At 38.4% G+C, this 20,857-nt stretch overlaps 1 protein-coding gene across 7 annotated transcripts in view; it reads right to left on the reverse strand.

Moving 5' to 3' along the window:
- CFAP57 (cilia and flagella associated protein 57) overlaps positions 1–20,857 on the reverse strand; it is a 142,213-nt gene that overhangs the window by 80,902 nt on the left and 40,454 nt on the right. For all 7 annotated transcript variants that reach the window (XR_005215401.1, XM_037827495.1, XM_037827494.1 and 4 more), the window contains exons 7-9: positions 7,466–7,605; positions 5,648–5,813; positions 4,826–4,939 (exon numbers count right to left, since the gene is read on the reverse strand). Coding sequence is in view for 6 of the 7 variants with exons in the window: in XM_037827495.1 (XP_037683423.1) it covers positions 4,826–4,939; positions 5,648–5,813; positions 7,466–7,605 (420 nt within the window). In the remaining variant the exon portion in view is untranslated. The remainder of the gene's footprint in view (positions 1–4,825; positions 4,940–5,647; positions 5,814–7,465; positions 7,606–20,857) is intronic.

A 20,857-nucleotide genomic window follows, 5' to 3' on the forward strand; every position in this document is an offset into this window, starting at 1 on the left:
AAACTCTCCTATTAAAAGGAAGAGATTAGTAGATTGGATGAAAAAACACAAGCCATCTACATGTTGTCTACAAGAGACTCCAATTAGAAACAAAGAAACAAAGCAAAAGGATGGAAAGGTTATTCCATGTAAACAGTAACCCAGAGAGAGTCAGAATGGTTAATTATTGTCAGATAAGATAGACTTTAAATAAAAAAAAGATTACAAGAGATTAAAGACGGACATTGTATATTGATAAAAGTTTCATTCCAGTGGGAAGGTGTAATAATTATAAGCATAAACACCCCTAACAACAGAGCCCCAAACTATATGAAGCAAAAATTGACAGAAATGAATAGATATATCTACAATAATAATTGGAGACATCAATACAACACTTTCAATAATGGATAGAACATCTAGACAGAAGATCAATAAAGAAGTAGAGAACTTGAACAACACTATAAACTAATTACACTGAAGGGGCATTTACAAGGCACTCTATCAAATAACTGTAGAATATACATTCTTCTCAAGTGCACATGGATCATTCTCCAGGATAGACCATATGTAAGGTCAAAAATCAAATCTTAATAAATTTAAAAAGATCAGAATCATGCAAAGTCTTCTCAACAATGGAATGAAGGTAGAAATCAATTCAGAAGGAAAACTGGAAAATTCACAAATATGTGAAAAATTAAACAATATACTCTTTTTGTTTATTTCACTTTATTTTTGCATCTTGAAAAATATTTTGGAAAATGTCACTGAAAGAAGAGATCAAGAATTACAATTCATCATAATTGTTATCTTTGGTAACAGTCTTCTATATACATAAGATGCCTATGGACTAGTTTTACTTTTAATCATTTTTTTTTTACTTGGAAGATAATATTTATTCAGTTGAAGAAGATTGCTCCGAAACAATCGTGGTGTTTTTCATTTCTGAAATCTGAGGTTCATGCGAAATGACAGGAAATAAAAATGATTCATTCAGATCTTTTTGTTATGTTAGTGGTAATTGGAGGTTTGGTGGGCAGCATTTTTTTTTATTAGGTAAGTTATAGGTTTACAGAAAAATCATGCATAAAATAACAAAGTTCCCATATACCACCCTATTATTAACACTTTGCATTAGTGTGGCACATTTGTTACAACTAATGAAAGAACATTTTTGTAATTGTCCTTTTAACTGTACATTACAGTAGGGTTCATTGTGTTGTACAGTCCTATGTCTTTTTTTAAATGATTTTTTTATTCTATTAACATATATACAACCTAAAAGTTCCCCTTTAACCACATTCAAATATATAATTCAGTGTTGTTAATTACATTCACAATGTTGTGCTACCATCACAGCATCCATGACCAAAACTTTCTATAACCCAGAGAAACTCTGTACAATTTAAGGATTAACTTCCCATTCCCTACCCTCAGCTTAGATCCTGGTAACCTATATTACAGTATCTGACTATATGAATTTGATTATTCTAATTATATCATATCAGTGAGATCATACAATATGTGTCTGGCTTATTTCACTCAATATGATGTCTTCTAGTTTTATCCATGTTGTCACATGTATTAGAACTTTGTTCCTTTTTTATGGCTGAATAATATTCCATTGTACATATACACCACATTTTGTTTATCCATTCATTTGTTGATGGATATATCTATGGTCAGTTGATTCTCAGCAAAGGCACCAAGACCACTGAATGGCAAAAACAGTCTTTTCAACAAATGGTGCTGGAAAAACTGGATATCCAGATGCAAAAGATTGAAATTGGACCCCTACCTCTCACCATATATAAAAATTAACTCAAAATGGATCAGCTACCAAAATATAAGAGCTAATAATATAAAACTCTTAGAAGAAAACATAGGGAAATAGCTTCAGGACCTTGTATTAGCAATGAATTCTTAGATTTTACAACAAAAGCACAAGCAACAAAAGAATATACAAATTGGACTTCATCAAAATAAAAACTTTTGTGTATCAAAGGACATTATCAAGGAACTGAAAAGATAACCAACAGAAAGGAAGAAAATATTTGGAAATCATATATCCTATAACGGTTTAATATCCATAATATATAAAGAAATCCTGTAACTCAACAACACAAAGACAAACAACCCAATTTTAAAAATGGGCAAAGGATTTGAATAGATATTTCTCCAGAGATGATATACGAACGGCCAATAAGCACAGAAAAGACATTCAACATCACTAGTCATTAGAGAAATGCAAATCAAAACTACATTGAGATACATCTTCACAACCACTTACATGAAATCACTAGAATATGCCAACTCATAGAGATAGAAAGTAGAGTACAGGTTACCAGGGGTGGGGGAAATGGAGAGCTAATGCACAATGGGTGTAGGGTTTCTGTTTGGGGTGACGGGAAAATTCCGGTAATGGATTTTCAGTTGTCTTGGCACCATTTGTTGAAGAGACTATTCTTTCCACATTCAATGGACTTGGCACTTTTGTAGAAAATCAACAGGCCACAGATGTGTAGGTTTATTTCTTTCTTCCTCCCCTTTTTTTTTCTTTTTTACAAACTGGAATATTTAATAATCAAAACAAGATCATAGGGAATAACAAGCAAAGCGAAATGTCCGTAAATGGCTTTAATTATAGTATAAACAATATAAATAAAGCATCGCTGAAACATTGTGAAACATAAACTTGCTGAATAAGATAGTATAAAAACAACCCCCCAAAATCCATCTCTTGAATAAAGTCTATGCTGCTGTTCCTTCCATCATCCATATGTTGCTATTTACAGACACAGAAAGAAAAAAACAGTGTGGTAAAAAATGTAGGCCATGGTTCGACCTTCCCTGCTCCTACTTAGAAATGTGATGTGGTTGTCACCTTTGACCTGTTCTGGCTCCCCTTTCAGAAACACACCTTTGTGGCAAGAAGAGAACTCAATTCAAAGCTGGCAGAATGGGCAAGTCAATGAAAGGAGAACAGGGAGTGGGGGGCTCCCTGAGGCAGGGGCACTGCTCCCCAGAAACCATGGGGGCTTTCCTGGTGGCCCCTCCAATCCTGCCTTCCCAGGCCATCAGGGTCTGCACCCAGGTCTCCCTCCCCTGGCCATCCGGGTCTGCACACAAGTTCAACAATCATTGCAAAAAGGACACCCATCTCCTGTTACCTTCCTGGGGCTCTGCACAGAGTGGATTTTATGAAAGATCTGCTCCAGTGTTCAGGTGCTAAGAGCTGGGGAGGGGCTGCAACCTCAAGAAGTAGATATATTCTAGACACAAAATATCCAGCTGGGGAAGAGGAAAGGAAAACTAGGCTGCTCTTCAAGTTTTTGAGAAGGAATTCTTTCTAAAATCAAAGAGCAGGTTACATTGCCCCTTTCTTTGCTGCCATGAAGCAGTTACTAAATGTGCCCCATGCCTCACTCAGGTCTGATGTGGAAGCCACAGTGGTTGTGGTGGGAAACCTCTGGGACCCTGGGGTGGGGTGGATAGTTGGGAAGAGCATTCTGTGCTCATGAGAGCATAAGGGAAACCAAGCTCGCCAGACTGGCCATAGATCATGGTACCCTTGGCTCATTCTGAGGGTTTATTTCTGTGCTTTCAATTCTATTCCTTTGTTGTATACATCTCTCCTCATGCTAGTATGACAATCTTTTTTTAAATTTATTTTTTATTTTTAAATGTAAAAATGTGTTTATTCACAATCCTTGAGAAGTTACCATTCCTCAAAAAAAATTCTTTATGAGCGAATGCCAAAAAAAAAATTTCAATAGTAGCTTAGGCCAAACCAAAAATATACATTTGATGTATATAAACTTTAAAAAGCATAACACAGGCAATGTGAATGGAGATTACCTTTAAAATATTTCCAATGACATAGTGTGATGGTTAGGTTCATGTGTCAACTTGGCCAGGTGATGGTACCCAGCTGTCTGGTCAAGCAAGCACTGGCCTAATGTTGCTGTGAGGATGTTTGTGGCTGGTTAATAAACCAACAGGCTGGTTTATTAAATCATCAGTCAATTGGCTGCAGCTGTAACTGATGACATCAATGAAGGGCGTGTCTTCCACAATGAGAGAATGCAGTTGGCTGGATTTAATCCAATCAATCAGTCGAAGACTTTTAAGCGAGATAGATAGAGGACCTTCACTTCTTCTTCGGCTGCCCAGCGAAGCGTTTCCTGAGGAGTTCGCTGAAGCTGCCAGTTCGTTTCCTGAGGAGTTCATCGAACATCTTCATTGGAGTTGCCAGTTTGCTCCCTGCCCTACGGAATTTGGACTCGTGCACACCCACAGTAGCGTGAGACACTTTTATAAATCTTATATTCATAGATATCTCTCATTGATTCTGTTTCCCTAGAGAACCCTAACTAATACATATAGTTACAACTTAAATTAGGTTAAGACAGACACAAATAATAGCTTTATCTAATGTATTATATTTACCTTTTTAGTCAAAGTGTCATATTTATTTCTATGACATTAAAAAAGAGATGAAACTAGAGATGTCATTGCCTCGCAGTCCAAATATTGAAAGGGCCACATGATATTTTCTTAAGTACATCAAGAACTTTTATTTTACTATTTATATCTGGACCTTCCTATATTGTTAAAAACATGCACTGTCATTGTTGGAAGAAAAAGAAAATGAAACAATAAAGAAAAAAGCTGAAAAACCGTTCGCTTACTAAAATTATACTCAATCCTCAACACACTGTTTTAATTACTGTTTCTTTGTAGTAAGTTTTAAATCAGGAAGTGTGAGTCCTCTTTTGTTCACCTGTATCCCACTGCCTAGCACAGCACCCAGCACTGTTTGCCTGGACACTGTTCACACACTCACCTTTCCTGTGTGTCCTTTCAGGTTTGAGATGTTCTCTAGGCTTGTGGTGGTAAAAATGTGGATCACATTCCCATTGACTGCAGCAAACAGGTGACCTCCATTGCTAAAGCAACACTACAGAGAAATATAGCAAGAGAATAGGAATGAAAAAAAGAAACGAACAATCTAATTGGAGGTACAGTCAAGAACAGCTCTTCCTAAAGAGTTCATGCTGAAATTATATGTGGGAATGGGAGTGGGAAGACGGTACAAGTAGGACTAACATTTTCACTATTCTCACAGCTCCTACTGGCCATGTGTGCTGATCATTAAGCTTGGATTGTCACAGAATATGGCACACATTTTGTCTTGTAAAAGCACTGTTACAGAGTGGGGAAAATAATTCCTGAAATCATTATATTTTTTCTGTAAGTCGTCTCTGGGTGAAATCTGATGGGCTGCTCATTGCCTCTCACTGTTGATGCTTGTTTTTCCAACTGTGCCTTTCCACCAGATGGGACTCTGATTGTGGCATTACTTCTTCTTTCTCAATACTTATCTTTCTTAATATTACATAGTCACACAGAGGACTCATCACAGGTGGAATCTCACAAAGTTTGGGGTTTAATGAAATATTTTGGTAGTCATAAGAAAATGGAGATAGAACCATATAGTCAATGAGTTTAATGGGAGAAGAATTGGATATATTTTTTTCTTTTCTTTAAAAGCCAGTAAAGTTCTGTAAAACAGTCTTTGGTGCCAACCTCCCCAGAGCTTGTTAGTTTTTGATGTTTCAACCCCAGGTTTCCAAGGAACTGGACCTCTGTCTCCATCAAGTTTTACCTCTTTGCATCCTCTGACAGAGTATTCTTTGAAAGAACGTATATCATCAATGAGTAGATTCATTAGGCGTAGTTTGTCAGCAAACCCTACTACAACAAAGTGTCCAGATGGGTGAAGGCTGACCGTGTATGCCTCTTCTTGGTATTCCTTATATAGTTCTAGAGTGCTGCAAAACAAACAAACATACAAAAGATCAACCACTGAATTATAAAACTAGCCTGCTAAATCTCTTGAGTCCTCTATTGTATCCACATACAATAGGGAGTGTCAGTCGCAAGGTTTTCGCAATTACATGGTCACATGATAATATACACATATTATATACATAGATTATTATATATGTATTATTGTCTGGCAAACAAGAGGACTGGTTGAGAGGTTGGCTAGTGATGCTGCAGACAACAGCTCTGTTTAGATTCTGGAAGTCACAAGTATCATACAATTTCTTTTTTTCAACAGGCCCCAGGAGCTCAATACAAGAGCAAAGAAAGCTGTGTGGGGCCAATGTAGGGTTGGGGATTTTCAGGGAAGCTGCACCAGGAGGATAAAAATACTATGGGGTTGAGGGCAGTTAAGGTCAGTGGTGAGACGAAAGTAGAGGGATCAATGATCTGGAGAGTTTCAAGAGGCAGTGAGAGGGAGGTAATAGGGGACCTGGAGGGACACAGGAGTTATATAAGAAGACAGGAAGGTGAGACATCGGGGAGTCTTCTGTATGCCCCTGGTGTCTGGCCTAGTATCTGGCATGGTAAGCATTTGATAAGTCACAAAGTAATTTTCTAGCTCACACATGAGAGAGAAACAGGTAGGTGAATGATCTGATTTAAAAAATTTTTTCTCCAACTGAAGACTTCTGATTTTTTTTTAATCTTCATTTTATTGAGATATATTCACATACCACGCAGTCATACAAAACAAATCGCACTTTCGACTGTTCACAGTACCATTACATAGTTGTACATTCATCATCTAAATCAATCCCTGACACCTTCATTAGCACACACACAAAAATAACAAGAATAATAATTAGAGTGAAAAAGAGCAATTGAAGTAAAAAAGAACACTGGGTACCTTTGTCTGTTGGTTTCCTTCCCCTATTTTTCTACTCATCCATCCATAAACTAGACAAAGTGGAGTGTGGTCCTTATGGCTTTCCCAATCCCATTGTCACCCCTCATAAGCTACATTTTTATACAACTGTCTTCGAGATTCATGGGTTCTGGGTTGTAGTTTGATAGTTTCAGGTATCCACCACCAGCTACCCCAATTCTTTAGAACCTAAAAAGGGTTGTCTAAAGTGTGCGTAAGAGTGCCCACCAGAGTGACCTCTCGGCTCCTTTTGGAATCTCTCTGCTACTGAAGCTTATTTCATTTCCTTTCACATCCCCCTTTTGGTCAAGAAGATGTTCTCCGTCCCACGATGCAGGGTCTACATTCCTCCCTGGGAGTCATATTCCACGTTGCCAGGGAGATTCACTCCCCTGGGTGTCTGATCCCACGTAGAGGGGAGGGCAGTGATTTCACCTTTCAAGTTGGCTTAGCTAGAGAGAGAGGGCCACATCTGAGCAACAAAGAGGCATTCGGGAGGAGGCTCTTAGGCACAATTATAGGGAGGCCTAGCCTCTCCTTTGCAGCAACCGTCTTCCCGAGGGTAAAACCTATGGTAGAGGGCTCAACCCATCAAACCACCAGTCCCCTATATCTGTGGGAAGACTTCTGATTAAACATGAAAAACCCTCTAAATAAAATAATTCACATTAACAAAATGTAACAACCAAAATCCTGCATACCACAGTAGCAAAGCCTTTCATTCCTTACTTTGATTCGTAATTCCAGACACGAACAGATCGATCCAGAGAACAGGTGGCAATGAGGGGTTTGCGGATGCAGGTAGCTAGACCCGAGATGGATGCTGAATGTAATGGGTACATCAGATACTCAAAGTGAGCAGGCTCCCCCTGGAGAAATCATACAGAATGAGATTCAGCAAAGTAAGCAAAAGGCTGGCTATGCACTTCAGCTCTAATTAATACCCATGAACATTAATTATCCTGGGAGCAAAGAAATCCGACAGTGGAAATTCATTTTAATATTATGCATATTTTTCTACGCCAAAATGTTATTTTAATGGCAACAAAATATTTTATCCTATGAATATCCAAAGATTTCATTTAACCATTCCACTACTGTTGGAATATTTAAGTGGTCTCTAATTTTTGTTACATAGGTATAATACTAGACTAAATATTCTTGCATATAAATCTTTTTGTGTATTACTTCCTTAGGATACATTACCACAAGTGGAACACTAGATGTGCTAGTATGGATATATTATGTCCCTCCAAAAGCCATATTCTTTAATGCAATCTTGTGGGAGCAGATGTATTCATATTGATAAGGTTGGAATTCTTTGATTGAGTGTTTCCATGAAGATGTGACTCAATCAATTGTGGGTGAACCATCTGATTCAATTATTTCCATGGAGATATGGATCCTGCCCATTCAGGGTAGGTCTTGATTTAAACACTGGAGTCCTATAAATGAGCTCACAAACAGAAGGACCTTAGAGCAGCTGCAGCTTAGAGAGACATTTTGGAGATGGCCGTTGAAAGCAGACTTTTGCTAATGCTTCTGAGGTGCCAGCCCAGGGTTTGCTCTGGAGAAGCTAAGAGATGACAAAAGACCCGAAGAGCAACATTTTGAAGAATGCACAGGAGCTGAGAGAGGAGCTGGAGCACAACCCAGGATCAGCAGATGCCAGCCATGTGCCTTCCCAGCTGAGAGGTTTTCTGGACACCATTGGCCTTCCTTCGCTGAAGGTATACGTGTGTTGATGTTTTAATTTGGACATTTTCATGGCCTTCAGTCTGTAAATTTGTAACCAAATAAACCCCCTTTATAAAAGCCAATCAATTTCTGGTATTTTGCATAATGGCAGCATTAGCAAACCAGAACACTACATAAAAATAGCAGGAACGATTTTGAGGATTTTGATAAGTACCTCCAAACCTCTCTCCAGAGCTATGGTACTAATATACTACCATCAGCAGCAAGTGAGAGTGGGGCAAATGGCTTCAAATTGAAGTGCATCCTATTGCACTGGTTGTGCAGGTTCCAAACATCTGCTGTCACCAGAGGCATCATCCCTGGGACACCTGAATGAGGAGTGATGGCTGGGAAATGCAGGGAGATGGTCTGTTCACAGCCAAGACAAAGGCTGATATGGAATTCCTTCAAACTCCAGTCCTCCCCCACCTGCAAATTTATCTGCATCCACTCTGTCCTTCTCTTTTGTCTCAAAGGAAGAGGTGACCGTTGCTTTGCTGGGGTGGGAGGTTGGCAGGCATATGTTATTTCGCTTTTTTTCCATTTGTCATTCCTTCTTTCCCCAATATCTTCAACCTCTCTGTCTCTATTAGCACATCCCCATTAGCTTCTAAATACAGTCAAATTTTCTCTTTCTTAAAATAAAAGCTATTTTCTCTTTCCCCTCTCTTTTCTGCACCCCTACCTGACTAGTCATGTACTGATGAAAATCAGGCAGGTTTACGATTACTAGTTTCCCTTAAAATGCATGACCGCAGGGCTCCAATGGACATTTAACATTGCCTAATAACTCTATCATCTTTTTCAATATGTTCACTTTCTTGCTCCGAGATGACTATTTCGTATTTCATACCTTTTATTCTCTCTTTTCAAACCTCCCAGACATTCTTCCTCCTTCTCCCATTTTTCCAACTCTCATCTCATGACCCTGCTTCACATTTCTTTGATTTTGCATCTGTGTTTTCTTTATTTTCTTATCTCAGGAGCAGGGTTGCAGACTATCTTAATTAATTCATGCAAGGTCAACGTTTTTTATGTTTTTTTTTTTCCCTTTCTTCTTCAATTTTCACTCCTGTTCCTACCTTATAATAGGCACCGACTAACGGATTTCATTTATGCCCTTGAGTATATACATCCATATTTCTATAAATGGCATTGTGCTTCAGCTCTTATTCTGCATTTTAACTTATTTCTCTCAACACTGTATTTTTAAGGAACCATCTATGTTGCAATACATATAATTTATTGCTTCTAAGTTCTGTTTGGTATTTTATAATATACATCCAACTGTTTTACTTCTCTATTATCCCAAGAATGGATCTCTGGATTGTCTTCCTCTCCCCATTGCTATAAATGCTAAGATGAACATATTTGTACATATTCTCTAAAAGAGATATGTGATGGAAATCCTGGTATGTATCCAGTGGTGGACTACTGGATAATAAGGCACATGCATTCTCTATTTGACCAAGAACTATAAGATGGCTCTCTAGAATGGCTGTGGCAGTTTACATTCCCACATCGCCATATCAGGATTCCCATTATCACATGTCCTCAGCAATCGTTGGTGCTATCTAATTTTTGCTACTCCAGTGCTTACAAAGAAACATCTCAGAGTTGTTTTAATTTGCATCTTTCTGCTCATTAGTGAAGTTGAGCATCTCTATACATACTTGGGTAGCTATGTGGGTCTCCATTTCTGTGGAACACCAATTTACATTTTTTTTCAATTTTCTACTGGGATTTTTGTGTTTTACTATCTCTTTTGCTTATTTTAGCTATTAATCCTTGACAAATTTTAAACACTGCAAAATCTTTCAGTGCTACCCATGGATAACTATTGTCTAATTCGTCTGTCACTGAACAGAAATCCTTAATTTTGATTTAGTAAAATTGAACAATTTCTCTCCTATGGTTGTGCTTTTGAGATCTTGATTAAGAAATCTTTTTCCAATTCAAAGTCACAAAAATAGTCTCTTAAAGTTTCTTTTATCAGCATTATTTAGGGTTTTATTGTTTACTCTTAGCTCTTTAATGTGTCTGAAGGTCCCCTTTGTATATGATTGAGATAGGGATCCAACTTTGTTTCTCTCTCTATTATGAGCTTGTTTTCCTAACCTAATTGACCACCCAATTCATTCTTACCCCAGTGATATTTTTTTTTACCAAAGGCGCCTTTTTTTTAAATGCAATTTTATTGAGGTATATTCACATACCATATAATCATCCAAAGTATACAATTGATGGCTCACAGCATCATCTTATAGTTGTGCATTCAATTTCAGAACATTTTCATTACTCCAAAAAAAACAAAAATAAAAAAGAACACCCAAACCATCCCATACCCCTTATCTCCCCTATTATTTATATATTATTTTGTCTTTATTTTATTACTCATCTGCCCATACACTGGATCCAGGGAGTGTCAGTCACAAGGTTTTCACAATGACATGATCACATGATAAAAGCTATATAGTTATACAATCATCATCAAGAATCAAGGCTACTGTATTACAGTTCAACAGTTTCAGGTATTTCCTTCTAGCTATTCTAATACACTAGAAACTTAAAGGAATATCTATGTAATGCATAAGAATGACCTCTCGACTCTATTTGAAATCTCTTAGCCACTGAAACTTCATTTTGTTTCATTTCTTTTCCTCCTTTTGGTCAAGAAGGCATTCTCAATCCCCAAATGCCAGGGCCAGGCTCATCCCTGGGAGTCACATCTCACATTGCCAAGGAGACTTACATCCCTGGGAGTCATGTCCCAGGTAGGGGGAAGGGCAGTGAGTTTATTTGCAGAGTTGGCTTAGAGATACAGATCACATGTGAGCAACAAAAGAGCTTCTCTAGAGTTGACTCTTGGACATAGTTACAAGTAGGCTTAGCTTTGCCATTGGAGAGGTAACTTTCATAAGGGCAAACCTCTAGATCGAGAGCTTCACTTATTAAATTGGGAGCCCCTATTGCTTAAGAGAATAGGAGGAATTCCCCAGGTGGGGAAGTTCAATAGTTCTACATTTTCCTCTAGCCCCTCACGGGGACTCTGCTAATACATTTTTATTTTCTGCCCAAAATATTCTGGGACGTATTGGGGTATTACATTAGCCTGTACAGAATAACAAGATCTCATTCCCTATTCCAGTTCCATGTAATTATGTTATTTAAATAAACTGACTATACAGGTTAAATTAGATACTACACTACAGAAAACATAAATTTTGTACCAAATGAACCTCTCTTCCTTTGGTCTCACAGAGATGATGGAGTTTTAAAATACAGTCAATATCATCCTTTACTCTATATTCTAATTTACCTTAGTCCTGACCAAGTCTGTTTCATTCATATCTCTAATTATAGTCTGATCTTTTTTCCAGCTTCTTTAACAGTTGCTTTCTGGAGTAATGCTCACTTTCAGAGTTGAAGAACTCTAACTCTGAGTCTCGGGTGTCACACAAATACCCGAATTTCCAGGGAACTACTAGGTTATACACAAAGAGCTTAGCATCTCAGAATTTAGAAATAACAGGTAAAACTCAAGAATAGATGTGACTGCTGTTAAGAGCTTACAATCTAGAAGCCTTTACAATAAGCCTTATTGAACATTCTGTACTCCTTAATCATTGATTGCCCAATCTCTGCCACTGTTCTATCCCCAGAGGACCTATGCTCTTGAATTCAATTCTTAGCATTTGCACATTATAGTTAGTTTATATTAGAGAGGCCTTACAATATTTGTCCCTTTGTTTTTGGCTTATTTCACTCAACGTACAGTCCTCAAGATTCATTCATCTAGTTGCAGGCCTCACAACTTCATTCCTTCTTGCAGCTGCTCAATATTCTGTCGTATGTAGACACCACAGTTTGCCCCTCCATTCATCCATCAACATACCCTTAGGCCATCTCCATCCATTGCAAATCATGAAAAATGCCACCATAAACACCAATTTGCAAATATCTATCCCTGTCCCCAGTGATTTTTTTTTCCTTTTCAATTTTTATTCGGATTGTTCAGATACCATACAATTATCCAAAGATCCAAAGTGTACAATTATTTGTCCCTGGTACCCTCATACAGCTGTGCATCCATCACCACACTTAATTTTTGTTCAATTTTTAGAAACTTTTCATTACTTCAGACAAAAAATAAAGTGAAAGATGAAAAAAGAAAAAAAGAAAAGGAGGTCATTAAACAGGAGGCAGGGCAAGATGGCGGACTGGTGAGCTGTATGTTTTGGTTACCCCTCCAGGAAAGTAGGTAGAAAGCCAGGAACTGCATGGACTGGACACCGAAGAGCAATCTGACTTTGGGCATACTTCATACAACACTCATGAAAACATGGAACTGCTGAGATCAGCGAAATCTGTAAGTTTTTGTGGCCAGGGAACCTGCACCCCTCCCTGCCAGGCTCAGCCCCGTGGGAGGAGGGGCTGTCAGCTCCGGGAAGGAGAAGGGAGAACTGCAGTGGCAGCCCTTATCGGAAACTCATTCTACTGATCCAAACTCCAACCATAGACAGACTGAGACCAGACACCAGAGAATCTGAGAGCAGCCAGCCCAGCAGAGAGGAGACAGACATAGAAAAAAACAGCATGAAAAACTCCAAAATAAAAGTGGAGGATTTTTGGAGTTCTGGTGAACATAGAAAGGGGAAGGGCAGAGCTCAGGCCCTGAGGCTCATAAGCAAATCCCCAAGAAAAGCTGATCTTTCTGCCCTGAGGACCTTTCCTTAATGGCCCTAATTGCTTTGTCTCTTAGCATTTCAATAACCCATTAGATCTTTGAGGCGAGCCCCCCCTCCTTTTTTAATCCTTTTTTCTTTTTCTAAAACAATTACTCTAAGAAGCCCAATACAGAAAGCTTCAAAGACTCGCAATTTGGGCAGGTCAAGACAAGAGCAGAACTAAGAGAGCTCTGAGACAAAACGCAATAATCCAGTGGCTGAGAAAATTCACTAAACACCACAACTTCCCAAGAAAAGGGGGGTGTCTGCTCACAGCCATCATCCTGGTGGATAGGAAACACTCCTGCCCATCACCAGCCCCATAGCCCAGAGCTGCCCCAGACAACCCAGTGTGACGGAAGTGCTTCAAATAACAGGCACACACCACAAAACTGGGCGTGGACATTAGCCTTCCCTGCAACCTCAGCTGATTGTCCCAGAGTTGGGAAGGTGGAGCAGTGTGAATTAACAAAGCCCCATTCAGCCATCATTTCAGCAGACTGGGAGCCTCCCTACACAGCCCAGCAGCCCAGAACCGCCCTGGGGGGATGGCACTCACCTGTGACATAGCACAGTCACCCCTCAACAGAGGACCAGGGGGTGCACGGCCTGGAAGAGGGAACCACTCGCAAGTCTCTGGAACCATACGCCAATACCAAGGACTTGTGGGTCAGTGGCAGAGACAAACTGTGGCAGGACTGAACTGAAGGATTAGACTATTGCAGCAGCTTTAAAACTCCAGGATCACCAGGGAGATTTGATTGTTAGAGCCACCCCCCCTCCCTGACTGCCCAGAAACACGCCCCATATACAGGGCGGGCAACACCAACTACACACGCAAGCTTGGTACACCAATTGGACCCCACAAGACTCACTCCCCCACTCACCACAAAGGCAAAGCAGGGGAGAACTGGCTTATGGAGAACAGATGGCTCATGGATGCCACCTGCTGGTTAGTTAGAGAAAGTGCACTCCACGAAGCTGTAGATCTGATAAATTAGAGATAAGGACTTCAATTGGTCTACAAATCCTAAAAGAACCCTATCAAGTTAAGGAAATGCCAAGAGGCCAAAAACAACAGAAAATTGTAAAGCATATGAAAAAACCAGACAATATGGATAACCCAAGCCCAAGCACCCAAATCAAAAGATCAGAAGAGACACAGCACCTAGAGCAGCTACTCAAAGAACTAAAGATGAACATTGAGACCATAGTACAGGATACAAAGGATATCAAGAAGACCCTAGAGGAGCATAAAGAAGACATTGTAAGACTAAATAAAAAAATAGATGATCTTATGGAAATTAAAGAAACTGTTGACCAAATTAAAAAGATTCTGGACACTCATAGTACAAGACTAGAGGAAGTTGAACAACGAATCAGTGACCTGGAAGATGACAGAATGGAAAATGAAAGCATAAAAGAAAGAATGGGGAAAAAAATTGAAAAAATCGAAACAGACCTCAGGGATATGACAGATAATATAAAACGTCCGAATATAAGACTCATTGGTGTTCCAGAAGGGGAAGAAAAGGGTAAAGGTCTAGGAAGAGTATTCAAAGAAATTGTTGGGGAAAACTTCCCAAATCTTCTAAATAACATAAATACACAAATCATAAATGCTCAGCAAACTCCAAATAGAATAAATCCAAATAAACCCACTCCGAGACATATTCTGATCACACTGTCAAACATAGAACAGAAGGAGCAAGTTCTGAAAGCAGCAAGAGAAAAGCAATTCACCACATACAAAGGAAACAGCATAAGACTAAGTAGTGACTACTCAGCAGCCACCATGGAGGTGAGAAGGCAGTGGCACGATATATTTAAAATTCTGAGTGAGAAAAATTTCCAGCCAAGAATACTTTATCCAGCAAAGCTCTCCTTCAAATTTGAGGGAGAGCTTAAATTTTTCACAGACAAACAAATGCTGAGAGAATTTGCTAACAAGAGACCTGCCCTACTGGAGATACTAAAGACAGAGAAACAAAGAAAGGACAGAGAGACTTGGAGAAAGGTTCAGTACTAAAGAGATTCGGTATGGGTACAATAAAGGATATTAATAGAAAGAGGGGAAAAATATATATGATAAACATAAACCAAAGGATAAGATGGCTGACTCAAGAAATGCCTTCATGGTTATAACGTTGAATGTAAATGGATTAAACTCCCCAATTAAAAGATATAGATTCGCAGAATGGATTAAAAAAAAATTAACCATCAATATGTTGCATACAAGAGACTCATCTTAGACACAGGGTCACAAAGAAATTGAAAGTGAAAGGATGGAAAAAATAGTTCATGCAAGCTAAAGCCAAAAGAAAGCAGGTGTAGCAATATTAATCTCAGATAAAATAGACTTTAAATGCAGGGATGTTTTGAGAGACAAAGAAGGCCACTACATACTAATAAAAGGGGCAATTCAACAAGAAGAAATAACAATCATAAATGTCTATGCACCCAATCAAGGTGCCACAAAATACATGAGAGAAACACTGGCAAAACTAAAGGAAGCAATTGATGTTTCCACAATAATTGTGGGAGACTTCAACACATCACTCTCTCCTATAGATAGATCAACCAGACAGAAGACCAATAAGGAAATTGAAAACCTAAACAATCTGATAAATGAATTAGATTTAACAGACATCTACAGGACATTACATACCAAATCACCAGGATGCACATATTTTTCTAGTGCTCACGGAACTTTCTCCAGAATAGATCAAAAGCTGGGACATAAAACAAGCCCCAATAAATTTAAAAAGATTGAAATTATTCAAAGTACATTCTCTGACCACAGTGGAATACAATTAGAAGTCAATAACCATCAGAGACTTAGAAAATTCACAAATACCTGGAGGTTAAACAACACACTCCTAAACAATCAGTGGGTTAAAGAAGAAATAGCAAGAGAAATTGCTGAATATATAGAGACGAATGAAAATGAGAACACAACATACCAAAACCTATGGGATGCAGCAAAAGCAGTACTGAGGGGGAAATTTATAGCACTAAATGCATATATTAAAAAGGAAGAAAGAGCCAAAATCAAAGAACTAATGGATCAACTGAAGAAGCTAGAAAATGAACAGCAAACCAATCCTAAACCAAGTAGAAGAAAAGAAATAACAAGGATTAAAGCAGAAATAAATGACATAGAGAACAACAACAAAAAAAAAACAATAGAGAGGATAAATATCACCAAAAGTTGGTTCTTTGAGAAGATCAACAAGATTGACAAGCCCCTAGCTAGACTGACAAAATCAAAAAGAGAGAAGACCCATATAAACAAAATAATGAATGAAAAAGGTGACATAACTGCAGATCCTGAAGAAATTAAAAAAATTATAAGAGGATACTGTGAACAACTGTATTGCAACAAACTGGATAATGTAGAGGAAATGGAAAATTTCCTGGAAACATATGAACAACCTAGACTGACCAGAGAAGAAATAGAAGACCTCAATCAACCCATCACAAGCAAGAGATCCAATCAGTCATCAAAAAGCTTCCCACAAATAAATGCCCAGGGCCAGATGGCTTCACAGGGGAGTTCTACCGAACTTTCCAGAAAGAACTGACACCAATCTTACTCAAACTCTTTCAAAACATTGAAGAAAATGGAACACTACCTAACTCATTTTATGAAGCTAACATCAATCTAATACCAAAACCAGGCAAAGATGCTACCAAAAAGGAAAACTACCGGCCAATCTCCCTAATGAATACAGATGCAAAAATCCTCAACAAAATACTTGCAAATCGAATCCAAAGACACATTAAAAAAATCATACACCATGACCAAGTGGGGTTCATTCCAGGCATGCAAGGATGGTTCAACATAAGAAAATCAATCAATGTATTACAACACATTAAAAATTCAAAAGCGAAAAATCAAATGATCATCTCAATAGATGCTGAAAAAGCATTTGACAAAATCCAATATCCATTTTTGATAAAAACACTTCAAAAGGTAGGAATTGAAGGAAACTTCCTCAATATGATAAAGAGCATATATGAAAAACCCACAGCCAGCATAGTACTCAATGGTGAGAGACTGAAAGCCTTCCCTCTAAGATCAGGAACAAGACAAGGATGCCCGCTGTCACCACTGTTATTCAACATTGTGCTGGAAGTGCTAGCCAGGGCAATCCGGCAAGACAAAGAAATAAAAGGCATCCAAATTGGAAAAGAAGAAGTAAAACTGTCATTGTTTGCAGATGATATGATCTTATATCTGGAAAACCCTGAGGAATCGACGATACAGCTACTACAGCTAATAAACAAATTTAGCAAAGTAGCGGGATACAAGATTAATGCACATAAGTCAGTAATGTTTCTATATGCTAGAAATGAACAAACTGAAGAGACACTCAAGAAAAAGATACCATTTTCAATAGCAACTAAAAAAATCAAGTACCTAGGAATAAACTTAACCAAAGATGTAAAAGACCTATACAAAGAAAACTACATAACTCTACTAAAAGAAATAGAAGGGGACCTTAAAAGATGGAAAAATATTCCATGTTCATGGATAGGAAGGCTAAATGTCATTAAGATGTCAATTCTACCCAAACTCATCTAGAGATTCAATGCAATCCCAATCAAAATTCCAACAACCTACTTTGCAGACTTGGAAAAGCTAGTTATCAAATTGATTTGGAAAGGGAAGATGCCTCGAATTGCTAAAGACACTCTAAAAAAGAAAAACGAAGTGGGAGGACTTACACTCCCTGACTTTGAAGCTTATTATAAAGCCACAGTTGTCAAAACAGCATGGTACTGGCACAAAGACAGACATATTGATCAGTAGAATCGAACTGAGAATTCAGATAGACTCCCAGATCTATGGCTGACTGATCTTTGGTAAGGCCCCCAAAAGTTACTGAACTGGGTCATAATGGTCTTTTCAACAAACGGGGCTGGGAGAGTTGGATATCTATATGCAAAAGAATGAAAGAGGACCCCTACCTCATACCCTACACAAAAATTAACTCAAAATGGATCAAAGATCTCAATATAAAAGACAGTACCATAAAACTCCTAGAACATAATGTAGGGAACATCTTCAAGACCTTGTATTAGGTGGCCACTTCCAAGACTTTACACACAAAGCACAAGCAACAACAACAAAAATAGATAAATGGGAACTCCTCAAGCTTAGAAGTTTCTGCACCTCAAAGGAATTTGTCAAAAAGGTAAAGAGGCAGCCAACTCAATGGGAAAAAAATTTTGGAAACCATGTCTCTGACAAAGGACTGATATCTTGCATATATAAAGAAATCCTACAACTCAATGGCAATAGTACAGACAGCCCAATTATAAAATGGGCAAAAGATATGAAAAGACAGTTCTCTGAAGGGGAAATACAAATGGCCAAGAAACACATGAAAAATGTTCAGCTTCACCAGGTATTAGAGAGATGCAAATTAAGACCACAATGAGATACCATCTAACACCGGTTAGAATGGCTGCCATTAAACAAAAAGGAAACTACAAATGCTGGAGGGGATGTGGAGAAATTGGAACTCTTATTCATTGTTGGTGGGACTGTATAATGGTTCAGCCACTCTGGAAGTCAGTTTGGCAGTTCCTTAGAAAACTAGATATAGAGTTACCATTCGATCCAGCGATTGCACTTCTCGGTATATACCCGGAAGATCGGAAAGCAGTGACACGAACAGATATCTGCACGCCAATGTTCATAGCAGCATTATTCACAATTGCCAAGAGATGGAAACAACCCAAATGTCCTTCAACAGATGAGTGGATAAATAAAATGTGGTATATACACACGATGGAATACTACATGGCAGTAAGAAGGAACGATCTCGTGAAACATATGACAACATGGATGAACCTTGAAGACATAATGCTGAGCGAAATAAGCCAGGCACAAAAAGAGAAATATTATATGCTACCACTAATGTGAACTTTGAAAAATGTAAAACAAATGGTTTATAATGTAGAATGTAGGGGAACTAGCAATAGAGAGCAATTAAGGAAGGGGGAACAATAATCCAAGAAGAACAGATAAGCTATTTAATGTTCTGGGGATGCCCAGAAACGACTATGGTCTGTTAATTTCTGATGGATATAGTAAGAAGAAGTTCACAGAAATGTTGCTATATTAGGTAACTTTATTTGGGTAAAGCAGGAACATGTTGGAAGTAAAGCAGTTATCTTAGGTTAGTTGTCTTTTTCTTACTCCCTTATTATGGTCTCTTTGAAACGTTCTTTTCTTGTATGTTTTTTTTTTTTAATTTTTTTTCATAAATTGATTTAAAAAAAAAAAAACAAGGAAAAAAATATGTAGAGCCCCGTTGAGGAGCCTGTGGAGAATGCAGGGGTATTGGCCTACCCCACCTTGATGGTTGCTAACATGACCACAGACATAGGGGACTGGTTGTTTGATGGGTTGAGCCCTCTACCATAGGTTTTACCCTTGGGAAGTCGGTTGCTGCAAAGGAGAGGCTAGGCCTCCCTATAACTGTACCTAAGAGCATCCTCCCAAATGCCTCTTTGTTGCTCAGATGTGGCCCCCTCTCTCTAGCTAAGCCAACTCGAAAGGTGAAATCACTGCCCTCCCCACGACGTGGGATCAGACACCCAGGGGAGTGAATCCCTGGCAACGTGGAACATGACTCCCGGGGAGGAATGTAGACATGGCATTGTGGGACGGAGAACATCTTCTTGACCAAAAGGGGGATGTGAAAGGAAATGAAATATGCTTCAGTGGCAGAGAGATTCCAAAAGGAGCCGAGAGGTCACTCTGGTGGCCACTCTTACGCACAACTTAGACAATCCTTTTTAGTTTCTACAGAACTGGGGTAGCTGGTGGTGGATACCTGAAACCATCAAAGTGCAACCCAGGACCCATGAATCTCGAAGACAATTGTATAAAAATGTAGCTTATGAGGGGTGACAATGGGATTGGGAAAGCCATAAGGACCACACTCCACTTTGTCTAGTTTAGGGATGGATGAGTAGAAAAATAGGGGAAGGAAACAAACAGACAGACAAAGGTACCCAGTGTTCTTTTTTACTTCAATTGCTCTTTTTCACTTTAATTATTATTCTTATTTTTGTGTGTGTGCTAATGAAGGTGTCAGGGATTGATTTAGGTGATGAATGTACAACTATGTAATGGTACTGTGAACAATCGAATGTACGATTTGTTTTGTATGACTGCATGGTATGTGAATATATCTCAATAAAATGAAGATAAAAAAAGGGATAAGGGAGATCAATATGAAACAATGGCCAAGTATATTATGTGAAATAAGCCAATTTCAATATGAAGGATTTGATACAATTTTTGTAAAAAACAAAACATATGTATATTTACATATATTTGTATGCACAGGGAATAAATTACAAGTGGCTTAAAAAAAAAAAAAAAAGAAAAGGAAACTAGAATCCTCCCATATACCTAACCAACCCCCTCAATTGTTGACTCATAGTGTTGGTATAGTACATTTGTTACTGTATATAAAAAAATGTTGAAATACTACTAACTGTAGTATATAGTTTGCAATAGGTATACATTTCTTCCCTATATGCCCCTCTATTATTAACTTCTAGTTGTTTTGTCATACATTTGTTCTGGTTCATGGAAGAGTTTTCTAATATTTGTACAAGTAATCATGGACAT

Source organism: Choloepus didactylus, chromosome 2, assembly GCF_015220235.1.
Source record: "Choloepus didactylus isolate mChoDid1 chromosome 2, mChoDid1.pri, whole genome shotgun sequence".
Lineage (NCBI taxonomy): Eukaryota > Metazoa > Chordata > Mammalia > Pilosa > Megalonychidae > Choloepus > Choloepus didactylus.